Here is a 17570-nt window from a genome sequence, read left to right on the forward strand (position 1 = left end):
ATCTCAGAGCGCCTGCGCAGATTCAACACGGGCGCGCGATTTTTGAAATGCCGACAGGGCTGGCCGGAGGAGGAGATCCCGGCTGGCCCTGTCAATCAACAAGAGGAGGGGGCGGATTTCTGCAGCAGCTACCAGCAAGTAGACGCCCTACTTGCTGGTAGAGACCGGATTTGCATATGATAAAACTTCGTTTTTTGACTAAACTGCTGGATCAAAGTAAGGAACACTATTATATTTTAATATATCGCTATATAACTAATTTAACTAGCCCAAAAAAAAAAAATCACTTTAGTGGGGTGACAGAAACCCTTTAACTATTCTATGCAGGTGGTGCCCTGGTTAATGCCACCATCTGTTGTCTACAATTATAACTGAGGCTCAGCCCCATTAACTTAAAGGGCTTATCCAAACCCTATATGCCCGGGCCCCGCATATAGCATATACTTACCCTGCTCCCCGGCTCTCGCGTCGCTCCTGATGCTCGCACGGCTGCTGCTCATCTGGCGAAAAAGGGGGGAAGGTAGCTAATAGCAGGCTGTGATGGGAACGAGCCTCCGTAGTGTGCGCTGTGTGGGCATCAGGAGCGACGTCGGTGCTGGGGAGCGGAGTAAGTATGGCCTATATGAGGAGGGGACATTATAGGGGTTGGATAACCCCTTTAGGGTCCATTCACACGTCCGTAGTGTATTGCGGATCCGCAATACACCCGGCCGGCACCCTCATAAAACTGCCTATTAGTGTCCGCAATTGCGGACAAATATAGGACATGTTCTATTTTTTTCCGGAGCCGCGGACCAGAATTGCGAATGCGTACATCATCACACTGTGTGCTGTCCGCATCTCTTCCGGCCCCATAGAGAATGAATGGGTCCAGATTTGTTCCGCAACGTTGCAGAACGGATCCGGACCCATTCTACGGACGTGTGAATGGACCCTTAATGAGCTGCAAAGCAGGCATGGCCCATGAATGAACTTCAGCTGTTTTTAGATGGGGAGAGACAAAGGGGGACATTTATCAAACTAGATAAATCAGATTTTTGGTCTAAAAATGTCGCACAACATGCCAATTGCAACTTTTTGGGACATTTCTGTGACATTTTGTAGACATGCCACTTTTCCATATGGTCTATGTTTAAGGCAGAAAAGTGAAATTAGACCTGGATTATGGCACATTTACTGTCTGCGACACTTGAAATGTCTACACCAGGCAGCTCCCTGTTGTATTTTTTTTAGGACTAAGTCATACAACACAATGCAGTTGCACCAAATACATGAAAACTGTGACCATTTTATACAGTTAGTGCAGGGGTGCACAACCTGCAGCCCGGGGGCCACATGCGGCCCTCGATACCATTCTGTGCGGCCCCAACCATCTGTTACCAGACATGTATGTCTATGTCTTGTGGCAGCTCACATATATCTTTCATGTATTTCCCCCATAAAATGGGAGTCCTGGAAGTGTAACTAGACATTGATAGTATATACTGTATGTTCAATATACCATAAATACAGTATTTTATTTCCGGCCCTCGGAATTGATTTAGTCTGACAATGTGGCCCCCAACCAGAAAAGGTTGTGCAACCCTGATTTAGTGCAACCACACAATGCAAACCCAGACTTAAAATTAACATAAAAACAATCTCAAATGATAAATGACCCCCAAAGTGCTTATTTCATTTTGATTTTAACAGATCTTTACATTTCCTACACTGTACATTCTGTAAATTCTTGTCCAATAGAAATAGAGGAAGTTTGGTAAAGTGATAGAAATGCAAACACAGGATATCCCCTCATATTAACTGGGTAGCCTCAGCCCTCTATCCGTATTTCTGAAGCTACAGTAACGTACAGTAATAATCTTATATAGAAAAACAAACTGTATTAAATATTAACAAGGCATGCGACTCTAGAATAAGCGACATTCAGGGTATTGTACTTAATTAGGCAACATCACACGAGTGTACTCGATGTCTCATTCACCCGTACTGGTGCATACATTTTAGTCCATTCTATACAGGTTTCTTGATCATAGCTTTGTAAAATACAGTGATAAATATCCTTTACTCTGTGCTTTATGTACATTTATGTTCAGGAAATCCTCTATAGAGGTGTATTTGGGTTGTAATACATTTACAGTCACATAGTCGTATCACCAATTCTGATTTAATGCCAAAGAAGCTCAACTGTTCAGTAATTCTCCTTATGCGCTTCAGTTGTAATGAAGATTTTCTCATCTCATCTGTGGCCTATGCGGTGGCGGACCCGAAGGTGCTAACAAGACAGAAAAGGGAATATTAATACTGCATCATTTTTAAAGCTATCATATGAGATAACAAAAGTATCCACTTTCTTCCCGAACAAGCACCACTATTGTACATTGGCGTTTCTGGTATTGCATCCTGGCCCTTTTTAAGTGAATGGGGCTAAGTGCAACACCAGACCCATCCCCTGGACAAGCTTGGTTGGGTTTCTGCTAGAAAGTAGTTGTGTTTTTCCAGTCTTATACAATCAGAAGAAGCAAAAAGTATTACTATACTATAGCAAGCGGTGCTTTCTTTCCTTGCAACACACGTTGCATTTTACAATTCGCTGCAGGACACTAACTTAAGACTGCATTCACATGTCCGTGTGATACCGGCCTGGATTTCTTCTGAGAGCAGGAGCGCACGGCGTCATTGGTTGCTATGACGCTGTGCGCTTCCTGCTGCCGCCGCAGTATGGTAATACACTCGTACGAGTGTATTACTGTAGTGCAGCGGCAGCATGAAGCGCACGGCGTCATAGCAACCAATGACGCCGTGCGCTCCTGCTCTCAGCAGGATGCCAGGCCGGGATACCACGGACCGCTCTCGGCCGTGGAACACGGCCGTGTGCATGAGGCCTAAATGAGGGCTTAAGGGCAGGGACAGTAGACCTCCAGAGATCTCCTCAGGGACGTCAATCAGTACTGATGAGGTGGCATTTGGGCGCGGCAAAGCTGACTTACAGTCTGAAGGCCTCCACCACCTTGACTTTGGAGTAATAGCCAGCTGACAGGTTCCCTTTAAGAATTAAGTACTGTGTGCCGTTTATTGGGTTTAGTGTGCATTTACACACTGTGGATTTTGATGCAGAATTTTCCACAACTGAACATCAGTTCCATTTATCTGAATGGGGAGGCAAGCACATGGATTTCTGCAAGCGTCATTCTGGTGAATGGAGCCGATTTTCAGTCATGGAAAATTCTGCATTAAAATCCTCAGCTTGTGAAGGCGCCCTTTTTCAATTTGCAGGCTACATACATTGGGGGTCAATTACGAACAGATATACGCCACTTTTGTGAAGTATATCTGATGCAGATTCTGTCTGTCACGCCATGTTGCGGCAGAATCTGCGACTTCTTCCCTGCTCATGCCAGGCTGTGGTGGGGAATTGGAGGCCCGTGTTATTGATCATTTTCTACGCCTGGTTTAGGCGTAGAAAATTGTCTAAATGTGAGACGGCTTGGAAGCTGGCTTACATTTAGACAGGTGGTGGATGCGCCGAAGTTATGTAGAGGTTGGCGCCTCTACAGACCTTTGTCGATCCGCCGCCAGCGCAGGGGCTTATTAAGACCAGCGTCTAAAACGCTGGCCTTAGTAAATGTGCCCCATTGTTTTCAATAAGTGGTATGATGCTCTAGCATGTCACCTATAAGCCATGCAGCTTACAATTTCCTTGGGGAAATATGCGGCTGTACAGATCTATCCTTCATGGTAGGGATGAGCACAAGGACGCTTTACTACCCAAGACCACCAAGAATGTTAGCAAAAACCTTTCCATTACTCTAGCCAACCAGGCCAGTCGGCATTAACCCTGTCACTGTCCTGTTGACCCTACGGTTGTTACCATAAACCCATTTCCTATCCTTGAGCACTTTGCCGTGATTGTTACAATTAACCCATTAACTGCTTAAAACCAGAGATATTATTACCATCCTCCTTCACTCCAATATGCCAGAAGGGGGCAGCGTTTTATCCTGTCTAGGAGCCTAGAAATATTACGGGCTGCCTTGATTTCAGCTGGAGGCAGCATGCAATACTAAGTTATATTTACATTTATAGGCACCACAAAACTATTTTAATGCTTTATAAAAGTATTTATCTGGACTCTACAAGTCCTATGTGTCCCTAACTGTCCTCATAACTAGATAAAAGGCTTGGTCATCACTGAACAATATCCCATGATAGAAGCTAGCCCATGGCAACTTACGGTGCCTTCACACGGCGTGGAAAAATGCGCCAGAAAGTAAGTAAATGCAGATTTTTACAATGATGTGGATTTATGCCAAATTAGGATTAGGATGCAGATTTCTTGGTGAATTTTGATGAGGATTTTTGTGCAGATTACGGTGGCTCAGTGGTTAGCGCTGGGGTCCTAGTTTCAGATCCAACCAGGGACAACATCAGCATGGAGTTTATATGTTCTCCCTGTATTTGTATGGGTTTCCTCCCACACTTAGATTGTGAGCCTCACTGGGAACAGCTCGATGCTAAGGTCTGTAAAGCGATGCGGAATATGTCAGCGCTATGTAAGGGTGGTTTTGCACTTGCATTAGAGTGTTCAGTTTATAATGGAATATGACGGAATGCAAAACGGAAGCCTTTAAGAGACATTACGTTTTGATCAGTCATAATAGACGTCTATGGGCAAGCATAAAGGATCCGTCTGGTTTCCATTATGCAGGACAGAAAACAAAGTCCTGTCGACAGAAAACCAGACGGATCCATTAGGCTTGCCCATAGACTTCTAATATGTCTGATCAAAACGGAATGCCTCTTAAAGGGTTTCCATTTTGCATTCAATCCGGGAATTCCGTCTATTCCATTATAAATGGAACCTATAACAGAATGCCCTAACGCAAGTGCGAACACGCCAGGGAGTAAAATAAATAAATAGACATTGTGCTTCAGAAAATCCACAACACATCATTATTTACACTGTGGAATGGTATTCCTCAGCAGAACAAAGGGCAGGAATTGAAGCTTCTCAGCTCTTCAGGATAATATAGGGGCAGATATTTCTTCCACATGAGAGGGCACCCTAACAAACCCTTCTTTTTACCTTTTTCTCAGATTTTATTTTGTTTGTTTTGTTATAAAATAATAAGTCACTTTAAACACTACATTTAAAGGGCATTTAAATGAGGAACAATTACCTCATGTAAGGTAACAAATTAAAAGGCTCCCTTTACAAGTGGGAGTACCACTGAAACTAAGCCAGGGTGGCTGCAGGCACCAGTCCTACATTTAAGAATGGGCTAAACAGCACATTATATTAGTGTTATGCTGACGATGCAATTCCCTGACATTTTCAATCCTAGCTGAAAGTGAATGATGAAAACATTGAAGCACTATATCAAGATCAGGGCCCAAATCCCACATTTACTCACATCCTATTTCAGCTCCACATGCTCATTTGATGAAGTACATGTGATACATCCTTATGGTTTACTCACAGTGCTCTAGTACTAATAAAGGGATTTTCCATTCCATTTACAGTATATTGATGCCCCCGGCGATGAGCTGTTCTGTAGTAACTCTGATGCTGGAAATAGCTCCGTCCATAGTGTGCAGTGGAAGGAGCATGTTACTGCAGTGCAGTGCTCCCGCTGCAGTAACCAACTCCATTCACTGCACATAAGGGACAGATCTGTTTGGGTGCCGTATTCTGGCACTGGAGCTACTGCTCAGAAGCTGATAGACAGGGTGTTGGACCCCCGCTAATCAGATATTAATGGACTATCCTGTGTTTGTAAGTGGAAATATGAATATATACATATCTCTATTACTCCGAATATATTCACAGTAAGGGCTCGTTCACACAACCGTTGGTGTCCCGTGCTGTGAACCGCAAATTGCGGTCCGCAATGCACAGGCTCCTTCGGTGGGGCAGGCGCATGGGGATCGCAGACCCATTCACTTGAATGGGTCCGCGATCCCTCCGTTCCGCAAAAAGATAGAGCATGTTCTATCTTTTTGCTGTGCAGAGGCACGGAACGGAACCTCAGAAAGCACTCCGTAGTGCTTTTCGTAGTGTTCCATTCCGTATCTCCGGATTTGCGGACCCATAGAAATGAATGGGTTCGCATCCGTGATGCGGAATGACAATGGAGCGGTGCCCGTGTATTGCGGATCCGCAAATGCGGTCCGCAATACGGGAACGGGACACCAACAGTCGTGTGAACGAGCCCTAAAGGACTTACCTAGATGGCATTTGCTGGGGTAGATCTTTTCAAATGGTTCATACACTTCTGGCGGTGGCAAGTCCTCCACTGAATGAAAGGGAAACTTAGATTCAAAGTCATCTTTAAGAAAAAAAACAGGAGTCAGACATTGTTTAAACCAAACATGCACATTAGAACAGTTGTACAGCTGATTACATAACTATAGAATGGTGTGAAATTAAGTCATACCTCAACAATCACCCGCCGCCCCAGTTCCAACACTTCACAGTCCCCCGCCGTTTTCTAATTCCTAATCCCTAAAAATACACAGGGAATGACTGCTCCACCAATTACTGGCTGAGGTGGGACACAGCAAAGGCCAGTGGGTGACTGAGCAGTCATTTCCTGAGAGGGACCAAGATTGATGAGGACCAAGGAGTGTCAGAATGGGAGCAGTGGAGGATTGGTTAGTTTAGTATCACCTATACACCTTTCTGAGGCTTTAAAAAAAAAAAAAAGTTAATTTGCAGGACAACCATTTCAGGGCTCATGCACACGGCCGTAGTTTCTGTCCGCATCTGTCAGCTATGAAGGTGTGTGAGGGCGGACTGATGTGCTACAGTGGAGCACCTCACCGCCAAAATTAACCAGAGGCTACCAGATCAACAGTTCAGCAAACCCTGCTGTGTATAAAGCAGATGGATGGTCACTACACTTTCATAAACCGGTGGGTGTAGACCCACTGTGCCACTTGACCAACCTCCTCTAAGGGCGTTGTCATTGTTCAAAGTACCCAGATGGTAGGGATAGACTTTCCAGAGGAGAACACCAGGTCACTACCTCTTGAGGTGGGTTAGCACACGAAGCAGCTGGCCCATGCGGTGCCAGTAAAAGGTACCAGCGTTATGGACGTAGTCAACAGGCCGAGTCATAACCAGGAGCGACAGTGCAGACCAAAGGATGAGGCAGAGGCGAAGTCATACAAGCAATGGGTCAGGGCAGGCGGCACAGGTACAGGTCAAGCAATCCAAGTCAACAGGAGGGTCGAGACGGAGCAAGGACAGGTAGCAGAATCCAGAAGACAAGCACGGGTCAGTAGTTCAGGAACACAAGCATGTACGAAAGCAACCTTAGCAGGACACAAGGACCTCTGACGCTTAGGCAGCTGGGAAGAGGGCTGAGCCACTTATATAGGTGCAGGAAGGCTGGGATTGGTCAGAAGGTCAGCACAGGTTATGTGTGCTTAACCCTTAAATCACAGTAAGTGATGCGCACCAGCCCGTAAACAAATATGCTACAGGGAACAATCTGGAAGGCATGCTGCGCCCAGGGCTGGAAGGAAACCTTCCCCGCAATGCGGTTGGATGCGGACGATGATTGAGGCAACCAGGGAGGACAATGCTCGCCCGAACACGGAGCCCGGGATCGTGGCGGTGAGTAGGGGAACATCGGTCGTTGCATACACTTTTGCTAACAAAGTTTCAAAGGACTGCCTTCTCCGATGATTTACGTTTTCTGCTTCATCGAATGGATGGATGTTGGAGTGTCAAGTGAGAATGGAAGGCATTCAAACAATTTAGGAATGAATCCATCCTTGCAGATAATGTACACCTATATATGTATGATTGTCTTCCCTGGAGCGGATGGGATCTTCCAGCAAGACAATGTGACATGTCACACAGCTAGAATGGTCCAACATTGGTTGGAACAGCATAACCAAACTCTACCATGGTCCCCTAATTCCCCAGACTTGAACCCAATTGAGCATCTGTGGGACCAACTTAATCGTCATGTTCCCTGTAAGTATCCTCCCCCACACACTCCAGCAGCTGTGGGATGCACTGCAGTAAGTAAGGTCCCAGATACCCGCGACAGCCCACCAGGACCTTATTGAGTCCCTCCCAGCCGTCTAACTGCTGTCTGTGCTGCACATGGTGGTTACTCTGGATATGTGGTCAAAATAATGTGACTTGACTGTGTATATCTTTGCATAAATAAAGAGCAAATGTGAAACCAACATTACCTAAGGGGTGTATATACACAGGACTAGGAGGACGATATCCCTGCTGTCTGCTGGAAAGCTCTGTAGATGGTGATCTTGCAGGAGGCGGTGGGGGAGGAGCCAGTCGTCCTCCACTGTTTGCTGATGAAAACAGTAAAATATTAAACATTATAAATAAATTCATCTGTATTAAGATTCAGTTTGTAATATTTGATATGATTTATTTAATGTAAAGCATTTGTATTGTTAGGATAATCTAATGCCTCTTTCCCTACAGCTGCTTACTCCTTCTCCCCTCTCTACAGTGTTCTATGGGCAGCATCGGTAAACTTTTCACTTTTCAGTAAATGCATCCTAAAGGATTAGTGAAGGAGGCAAGAAGCAGAGGTGTCTGATAAGTGGAGAAAGAAACATTTTTATCTTGGCTTGTACTTTTCATTTGTGTAAAGTTGTTTTAAATTGGAGGTACACTTTGAACTATTTTCAAAAAACTTTACTTACAAATTAATCTTACCAGAAAGTTTGGGAGGCCTTCCATGTCCAGGTGGTATAGCAGGCCTGCCAGGAGAACCCTTTGGCGGTCGTGGTGGAACATTGCTATGTTCACTGATAAACACAGGTGGAGGCGGCATTGGCTCAGATAATCTTCGCCTCATAGACACTGACATCATTTGTAGAGGAGGTGGTGGGGGTGGAGGAAGATCCCTGATGTCAGGTGGTGGTGGGATGTAGTCTTCTACTACCTGAGACTGCACAGAAGGTAAAGGAGGCACAGGAAGTCCTGAATGATCTCTGGCACCAGGTAATGAAGGAGAAGGACTTCTTCTACCAGGATAGCTTGGTGGTAGTGTAGGTGGAGGATGAAGAGGAAGTGGTGGTGGAGTAGATGGAAAGAAACTGGAACTAGGTCTTTGAAGTTTTGTCTTGTCCTGGGAATTAAATGGTGATGGAGGAACACTTGATCCTGTTGATTTTGCTGGTCTCTCTTTAAAAGGAGGAGGGACTGGAGGAGCTGAAATCAGTTGGGGTTTGCTGTTTGATGGTGGTACTGGAGGAGGCACTGGTAGTGAATGGCCAAGGATAGTTGGACGTGGTGGAGGAGGTCTAGCTGCCACCGTGTGTGGAATAGGCCTTGATAGATCAATTTTAATGGGTATTTGATCTGTTTGTTTAGGGACGCTTCCTTTCATTCCTGGAAGCTGTGGGGCATTTTTGTTTCCTGTAATTACAATATCAGCACTGTAAACACTTGAACTGTTCCAGTCAATAGAAAACACGCTGCCATCTGTTTTCAACAGACTTATATTACCTGTATTTTACTGATTGAAACCAGACACTGATAAATATTATTTTTGTTCTAATCTGTTTTTCTTTTCTCATTGTCTGTACGTATTTAAGAGGCAGCCATCTTGCCTGAGCTGTGTTAACATGCATTCAGAGATCTTTTTTATTGAGCCACATGGACCATAGAAATCTATAGTCTGGAGCTGTTTCTAGACCTGCCCTGTGATCTGTGCAGAGGTAATTGTGCAGGGAAGGGGAAGAAGTGAGCTGTAACCATCACTTACTGTGAATGCTGTGATCCTGTGTTATCTACGGTATATGTAGGGGATATTATATTTCATCATAATCCTGCCTGTGATAATAATGAGATGACTGCTGAATGTGACCCCCTACAGATCAGGAAGTGGCAGCCTATTATGAAGCTCAGTTGGACAGAGTGCATACTACAAGATTTCAGAATTACGCTCCATTCATATTCTGTGAGACTGAGGGAGATACAGTAGCTGCTGTATTCAGCTACCTCTGTTAGGTTCTTTTATTTTTTTACTCAGGTATAATTTTTATTATAAAATAAAGCACACAGTACAAAAATACATTGCATCCTGTGTTCAATGCCTAGTCAATGCAAACAGTGATATACTGTACAATGCTGACCAATACAATATTTCAGTCCCGACCCAACAACTCTGCAGGGAGACGACCAGATAAAGAGAAAAAAAAATGCTTGCTGTTTGAATGTGTGGAGCAGACACTTGTCGCTTCATCATACCTACACAAAAATTATCCTGGGAGGTTACTTAGTATACTAGGAGATGGTTGTGAAGTCCATTGGGTTCTGCCACTCTCTGACGTAGTAACTTATAAAGCACTATTAATCCCCTATTCCAGTGAAAAAAGGTCAGGTTGGGCTTCGCAGTGTGTCCAGTTACCCCATTACACACTCTCTGAGTAGTGCTTGTGTAGGTGACCCCGGTGCCTCTAGCCATCCCCGCCAGATATTGAAGAATTTAGCTGAGCATCTTCTCTTCATATACACCCCTCTCTCAAACCAAAGTATAGGGTTGATACGGTTCACAAACTCGCGCTTGGTGGGTCAGTTTTTACTAACTGACTAGAGAGGCAGCATACATTGGACTCATTCTAAAGAATGGTGGGAGTCCCCGCAATCAGTCACTATCAGTCACTTATACACTATCCTGTAGTTGATTTTGGGAAAACCCCTTTAACATAACATGCCTTAAAGGGGTATTCCCATCTGAGACAAAAGGGACATATCGCTAGATGGGTGGAACCCGCACCTACACGACAATAGAGAGGGGAAGGTGGTGGCCGGCCACCACCAAGCGCTCTCCCCATAGCAGTGAATGGGAGCGCACCGCGCTTGCGCGGCCACCGCTCTTGCGCGGCCACCGCTCCCATTCATTTCTATGGGGCTGATGGAAATAGCCGAGCCAGCGCTCGGCAATTTTCAGCAACCCCATAGAAATGAATGGAGAGCGGCTGCGCATGCGCATGGATGTGAGGTCTGTGTGTCTTTATTAGCTCTTTAAGGGGTTCTCCAGGAATTAAGAAAATGAAAATACTTAGATATTACTTTATTATAAATATATTCACAAATATATTTCATTAGTTATAATGACTTGTTTTGTCTGAGGAGAAATCATTAGGAGAAATAAAATGGTCTCCACCCAATTAGTAAACACAAAACCCGTCCTAATCACACAGTAGGACAAGTTACTTCACAGCACCGAGCTAAAGAGCTGCCTCATCCTCTTCTCTGCTTGCCAGGTATTATGGTCCTAAATACAGATAAGATCTTCAGCTGAATCTCTGTAGAAATGGAGGTCATGAGGAGACATGAAGTACAGAGAGGAGGTGGGTATGTGGATAATGAGCAGCAGCACTTGTATGCAGTCTCCATTACCACAGTCTGTCCTGTCCATCCTCTCTGTACTTCATGTCTCCTCATGAACTCCATTCCCACAAAAATTCAGCTGAAGATCTTAGCAGCTGTATTTCTCTAAAACAGAAAAAAGTAGAGAGATAGAGAGAGAGAGAGCTGACACAGCCAGGAGCAGTGTTCAGTCAGAATAAAAAGACAGTCAGCTGTATCAAGGAACAGCACAGACTGTACAGCAGCAAAATGGTAGCAAACGTTCAATGAAAACCATTTAAAAAGTTGCTCAATCTTGCATTTAGGAAGCAAATGAACAAAAAAAATAGTACAAAGGTATCCACAGCCTTAAGGTGACAGTTGTTCAAAGTGGACAACTCCTTTAAACAGGGTGAATATCATATATCTGTCTATTGTTACCTGTTGCATCTCTTTGACCTGAAGGCTTCAGCACTGGAAATCCTCCAGCAAATAGTCCGCCAGCAGGTGGAGCTATTGTGCCCCTACCATTTCCTGCGCTACCATTTTTCTTGTCCCCTGTACAAAAAAATTAAAATACAGACAATATAATTAAATATTCATATCCTTATGATCTGATATGTATCATTCACATGCAGATAATATTGCTCTCTAGCAGATTTTATTGTTCCTCAGGCCACATAATACTGCAAAATGTAAATTTAATAGTACATCTTAGAGAGTTAGTTCATAGGTTACCCAGTTCTTCCAGTTATACTGAATTATTATTATGTATCCTATACAGATTTCTTGTCAAACAGTGTTATCACTTGGTAGTAGGTACATTTGCTTTGTGGCTGTATAGGCTGACCTTTCTCTACCTGTAGTACTCTTTATACATTTTTTTCCAGAGTGAAACATTATTTTATGTTTTTGCTACATGAATACAAACTATTTGTGATGTCTCCTAATGGTTAATACCTAATGGTCAAACTGTTTATTTATATTGTTTTGTTGCATTATTAATTTTGGATTTTTTTTTTTTTTATTCTTGTAAAAAGGGATGTTTTAATGTAGCTTATTCTTTTTTTTCTCATGGTTTCCATCTGGCACTGATTTGATAATATCTAACATCTTTTGGGACATCTATTCAGTATATACTGTAGATGTGCACTATTGTACATGATATAGGTTTTTGGCTCTATTAGCGAAATTTCTTTGATCTATTAATAATTATAAAGTTTCCCAATTTATGTTTATGCACAAGCTTATTTCACCAGATTTCTTTTTAGAATAAGTAAAGGAGCCTCAGATCACTCAAATGTGGAGGCCCCAATGCAGCCTGGTATCATCTTAATTGGAAATGTCCCAGACTCTGCAGTTTCTGGGAAGACATTATTACCTATCTGGAGTTAGCTTTTGGCTATGTAATCCCTAAAGGCCGCCAAACATATTAGTGTATTGTCGCCTGAAACCGCCAAGAGCATGTGTATGGGGGAATCAGGAGGGAGAGATAGCTGTCGGCCGAACACATGGCAGCCTTTAAGCCCCTAAATTTTCTCCTTGGTGATGCCCTTTCCTTACCTTTTAGGAGAGACCTAATAAAAACAATTTTTTGTACATTATTCATGGACAGTCTGACGGACTGGAGGATAGTTGTGGATTTATATATTATGCAATAATAGAATGCTTATAGACAGAAGAATAAGGAATCTACCGTATATTCCTTAAAGGCTATGTTCACCTTTGGAGGCAATTTTTGTTTATAATTGCATTTTATTCATTTGTGGCTAAAAATCATATTTTTAGTTGGCCTTTATTAAAGGGGTTGTCAGAGTAATTTTTTTGTTCTTTTGTATGTTTCTAACTAGTCAAATGAAAGGACTTTACAATTGACTTACTTTATCTCCAGTTGCTGGTTTCTCAGATTTCACTGAGGGTCACATGACCTGTGATGTCAGCCTCTCTCCCTGCTCTGATGATGTTTCGTGCACAAAGCCTAAGGGATCAGATATGTGTCTGTACAAGAGACGTCACTGGGCTGCCCCCCCCCTGCTCTGTCGTCTGGGAACCAGGGAAATGAGCAAATATAATTTTTTTTACCTAAAACTTGCTTAGCTCAGTTATATATTTCTGCCCATCCGATTTACAGTGCTATATATATTTTTTCATAACTCGGACAACCCATTTAAAAATATTGAGCCGTTCTGTCACAAGAGGTTAACCAACTTTGGTGCATTTGGAGCATAGCTCCGTTTCCATTGGCACAACCATTACCCTTTCTTCACCATCATATCCACATCACACTGCGGCACAGTGTCTGAGGAAGGCTTTGCATAGCCGAAAACGTTTACACACGTACTGCCGTATGTTATTATACTTTATTTTTGAAACAAAAATAAAAAGAGAAACAGAAAGAATACCCTACTTATCTGCTGTGATCTTTGTAAATATAAAATCCATTCATTGACATGTACAACAGTTATTTTCCCATCATAATAAAGTACACATGATACAGATCGAGAGTATTTGCTTAACCATGCTATAAACTTTGCCCTTTGTAGCTAAAGTCCAGATTTTCAAGTAAAGCAGCTTTTAGCAAAGCGTATTAGCTAATTTTGTCTGATCACATTTGGCTGATCTATAAGATAGGAGAGTACATTAGCGATACATAAAAACAGGAACCCTCTGCCTCGTCCATAACTTCAGTTGGCTGAAAGCACTCACCCTCAATTACTGGAGCACTCCGGTCGCTGACATCTGTTACTTTCTTTAAGCGTGCCCCTTTATGAATGTCTGCCAGTAATGCAGATCTTCCTGCTCCTCCTCCTCCTGATTCCTGTTTCAGTTTTGGAGGTGCTGATCGGCCCTAATTAAAAAAAAAATGCATTCAAATCAGAAATGTAAAATATATACACATATATCAAAAAGTAAACAGTCAAATATTACACCTTGTTTTCAGTGGTTTTATTACACCATTATATTCTCTTCTGACACCTACTGTATTCCAGTCCACTTCCCCGTCCCCTAGTTCACACACACCGGCCCATATTTACTAAGCAGTTCATACTAGTCTCCCAAAATATCTCAAATTTTGCGCAAAAATTTGCCACATTCCTTATAATTCTACAAACTTGAAAAGTGAGATGAAAGTGGTCATGGTCTCCAAGAAGAAGTACTTTTGTCAAAACTATTAAGTAGGAAACCTGATCCTTGTGCAAATTGTAGTGCAAATATGCCTGCAGATTAGATTTTCTGTTCTGAAATGTACCAAATTTAACAAGAGACGCACGTCTTTTAATAAATGTGGTGCAAAACAATCTAACTATCTTATTTAATAAGAGTCTGCATTAAGGCTTAGTGGTCTGTCTTCAATGGAAGACCAGATAAGCTAAACAAGGCCTGTGACTAAATCCTAGTCTAGGGGTTCATCTTTTTCAGTCCAGGGCCACCATGTGAGATTGTAACGTTCCCAAAGACCTGACATATACTGTACATGTGAGACATACAATAAATGCCATAAATAAATGATAAGTGGAAGTTCCATCTATGGTTGAGGTAGCCACCCGTATGTAAGGCTATGTCCATTGTAATTTATGAGAATTATGACAAGAGCCAAGAATTTTACATCTCCAAAAAACTGGAGCCACACTGATGTACAACCATCTCTTCCTCTATGGAGTATTGAAAATGGAGGGGTTCCAAATACTGGGGTGCCTGAGATGAATGCGGGCTGCACAGAATGGCATCTTGGGCCGGGGGTTATGGACTCCTGCCCTAGTCAGTTCCTAAAATGGGTGGGATGTCAACGCCTGTGTTGTCAGATTTTTACAAGTGTTTCAAGGGCTTACAGAACTCCATAATAATAATAATCTTTATTTTATATAGCGCCAACATATTCCGCAGCGCCTTACAATACAGGGGGTCATAAATAACATAGCAACAGACAAGTCAATAATAACAAAAGGAGTAAGGGCCCTGCTCGCAAGAGCTTACAATATATGAGGAGATAGGGGTGACACAAAAGGTAAAAGTGCTTGTTTTGTACAATGGTCCGGCCATCTTGGGAGATTAGGAGAGCAGATATAAAGCATGAGCCAGTCAGCAGTGCTTCTGGGTGCATGGGTGCAGCAGAGAGTTTGGTGGAGGATGAGGTTCATGAAATGATAAATAGGCTGTATGGAGAGGAGTTAGATCAGAGGAGGTGATAGACCACCCTAAAAAGATGTGTTTTTAGGGAGCGCTTAAAACTGTGTATGTTGTGTTTTAACCTGATTTCTTGGGGTAGGGAGTTCCGGAGAACCGGTGCAGCTCGGCAGAAGTCTTGCAGCCGGGAGTGAGAAGTTCGGATAATGGTGGAAGTCAGTCGTAATTCATTGGATGAGCGGAGGGCACGGGTAAAGTGGTAGACGGAGATGAGAGAAGAGATGTAGGGGCGTGCAGCACTGTGTAGATCTTTGTGGGTGAGGACAAGCAGTTTAAATGGGATTCTATACTGTGTAGGCAACCAGTGCAATGACTGGCGGAGGCATCGGAGTAGCGGTTGGACAGATAGGTGACCCTGGCTGCTGCATTAAGAATAGATTGGAGAGGGGAGAGTCTGGTGAGGGGGAAACCTATTAATAGTCAGTTATAGTAATCAAGGCGGGAATGGATCAGGGCAACAATGAGAGTTTGTTGTTTCCATAGTGAGAAAGGGACAGCATCTGGAGATGTTTTTAAGGGTGCAGGCGGCATGAGCGGGAGAGAGACTGGATGTAGGAGGTGAAGGATAGATCAGTGTCAAATGTCACCCCGAGGCAGCAGGCATGCTGCCTTGACCTGATAGTAGTGCCACACACTGAGAGGGAGATATCAGGTTTAGGTAGGTTAGTAGATGGAGAGAACACAAGAAGTTCAGTTTTTAAAAGATTTAATTTCAGAACTCCATCACTATTCTACTGAACTTAATGTTATCCCAATGTTTCTATACGATTAAAGGAGTTGGCCCACCTCACACATTGGTGGCATATGGTTAGGATATGCCACCAATGTCAGACAGGTGTGGGTCCCTCCTCGGGGACCCCCACCTATGTTTAGAACGGGGAACCAAAAGGCACACCACACAAGCGCAGTCACCCTTCATTCAATCTTATAGGAGCCGAGCGCCGACTTGGCTGTTTCTGGTGCTCCTATTGAGGTGGATAGAGAGGTGGCCCCGCTTGCGCAGTGCACTCTCTATTCACTTTTATAGGAGTTTTGGAAATAGCCTAGCTCGCCCTCTCGGCTCTTTTCTGAATTTTCCATAGAAGTGAATGGAGAGCACGCTGTGCATGCACATTGCCCTCTCCTTCACTTTGAGGGCCCTATTGTAGAGATAGGTGCAGGTTACAGAAGTGGAACCACACCTACCTGACATTGGTGGCATATCCTGGCGCTATGCCTCCAATGTGAGGTGGACCAACCCCTTTAAGGTCAGGACTTTAACTTAGCAGCCATTCCATAACTTTAAATGTATTCTTCGGTAGAACAACTTTTGTGCTTAGGGTTGTTGTCTTGCTACATGACCCACGTTCTCTTGAGATTCAGTTCACAGACAGTGGTCTTGAAATTTTACTTTACAATTTGCTGGTATAATTCAGAATTCGTGCTGAAATGCAGTGGCTTCTTTTCTCAAAACATATGGGGTCATTTATCAAGCTGGTGTAAAGTAGAGCTGGGTTAGTTGCCCATAGCAACCAATCAGATTCCACCTTTCATTTTCCAAAGGAGTTGTCAAAAATGAAAGGAGGAATCTGATTGGTTGCTATGGGCAACTAAGCCAGTTCTACTTTACACCAGTTTGATAAATGACCCCAATAATGCTTCTGATTTAACCACTTCCATTTCTCACCTTCCTGACATGTGTCACTTTATGTGGTAATAACTTTGGAATGCTTTTACTTATCCAATTGATTCTGAGACTGCTTTTTCGTGACACATCATACTTCCTGTTAGTGGTAAATGTGAGTCGATATGTTCTACTCTTATTTATTTATTTTTATCCAAAATTTACAATTTTTTTTGAAGAATTCACAACTTGATAAATTTCAATTTCTCTGCTTTTAACCACTTCCCATCTGGGCCCTTTGCCCCCTTCCTGACCAGGCCAAATTTTGCAAAACTGACATATCTTACTTTATGTGGTAATAACTTTGGAACGCCTTTATTTATCCAAGTCATTCAGAGATTGTTTTCTCGTGACACATTGTACTTCATGATAGTCATA

General features: G+C 43.2%; 1 protein-coding gene across 1 annotated transcript in view; it reads right to left on the minus strand.

The window, feature by feature from the left end:
* Window positions 1–826: 826 nt before the first annotated feature.
* Window positions 827–17570, minus strand: part of WIPF3 (WAS/WASL interacting protein family member 3) — a 69595-nt gene continuing 52851 nt past the window's right edge. Inside the window, exons 3-8 of the mRNA XM_040433567.1 lie at window positions 14051–14192; window positions 11786–11902; window positions 8702–9406; window positions 8209–8328; window positions 6225–6326; window positions 827–2272 (exon numbers count right to left, since the gene is read on the minus strand). Coding sequence (XP_040289501.1) covers window positions 2232–2272; window positions 6225–6326; window positions 8209–8328; window positions 8702–9406; window positions 11786–11902; window positions 14051–14192 — 1227 coding nt within the window. The 3' untranslated portion in view covers window positions 827–2231. The remainder of the gene's footprint in view (window positions 2273–6224; window positions 6327–8208; window positions 8329–8701; window positions 9407–11785; window positions 11903–14050; window positions 14193–17570) is intronic.

This window comes from Bufo bufo, chromosome 5, assembly GCF_905171765.1.
Source record: "Bufo bufo chromosome 5, aBufBuf1.1, whole genome shotgun sequence".
Taxonomy (NCBI): Eukaryota; Metazoa; Chordata; class Amphibia; order Anura; family Bufonidae; genus Bufo; species Bufo bufo.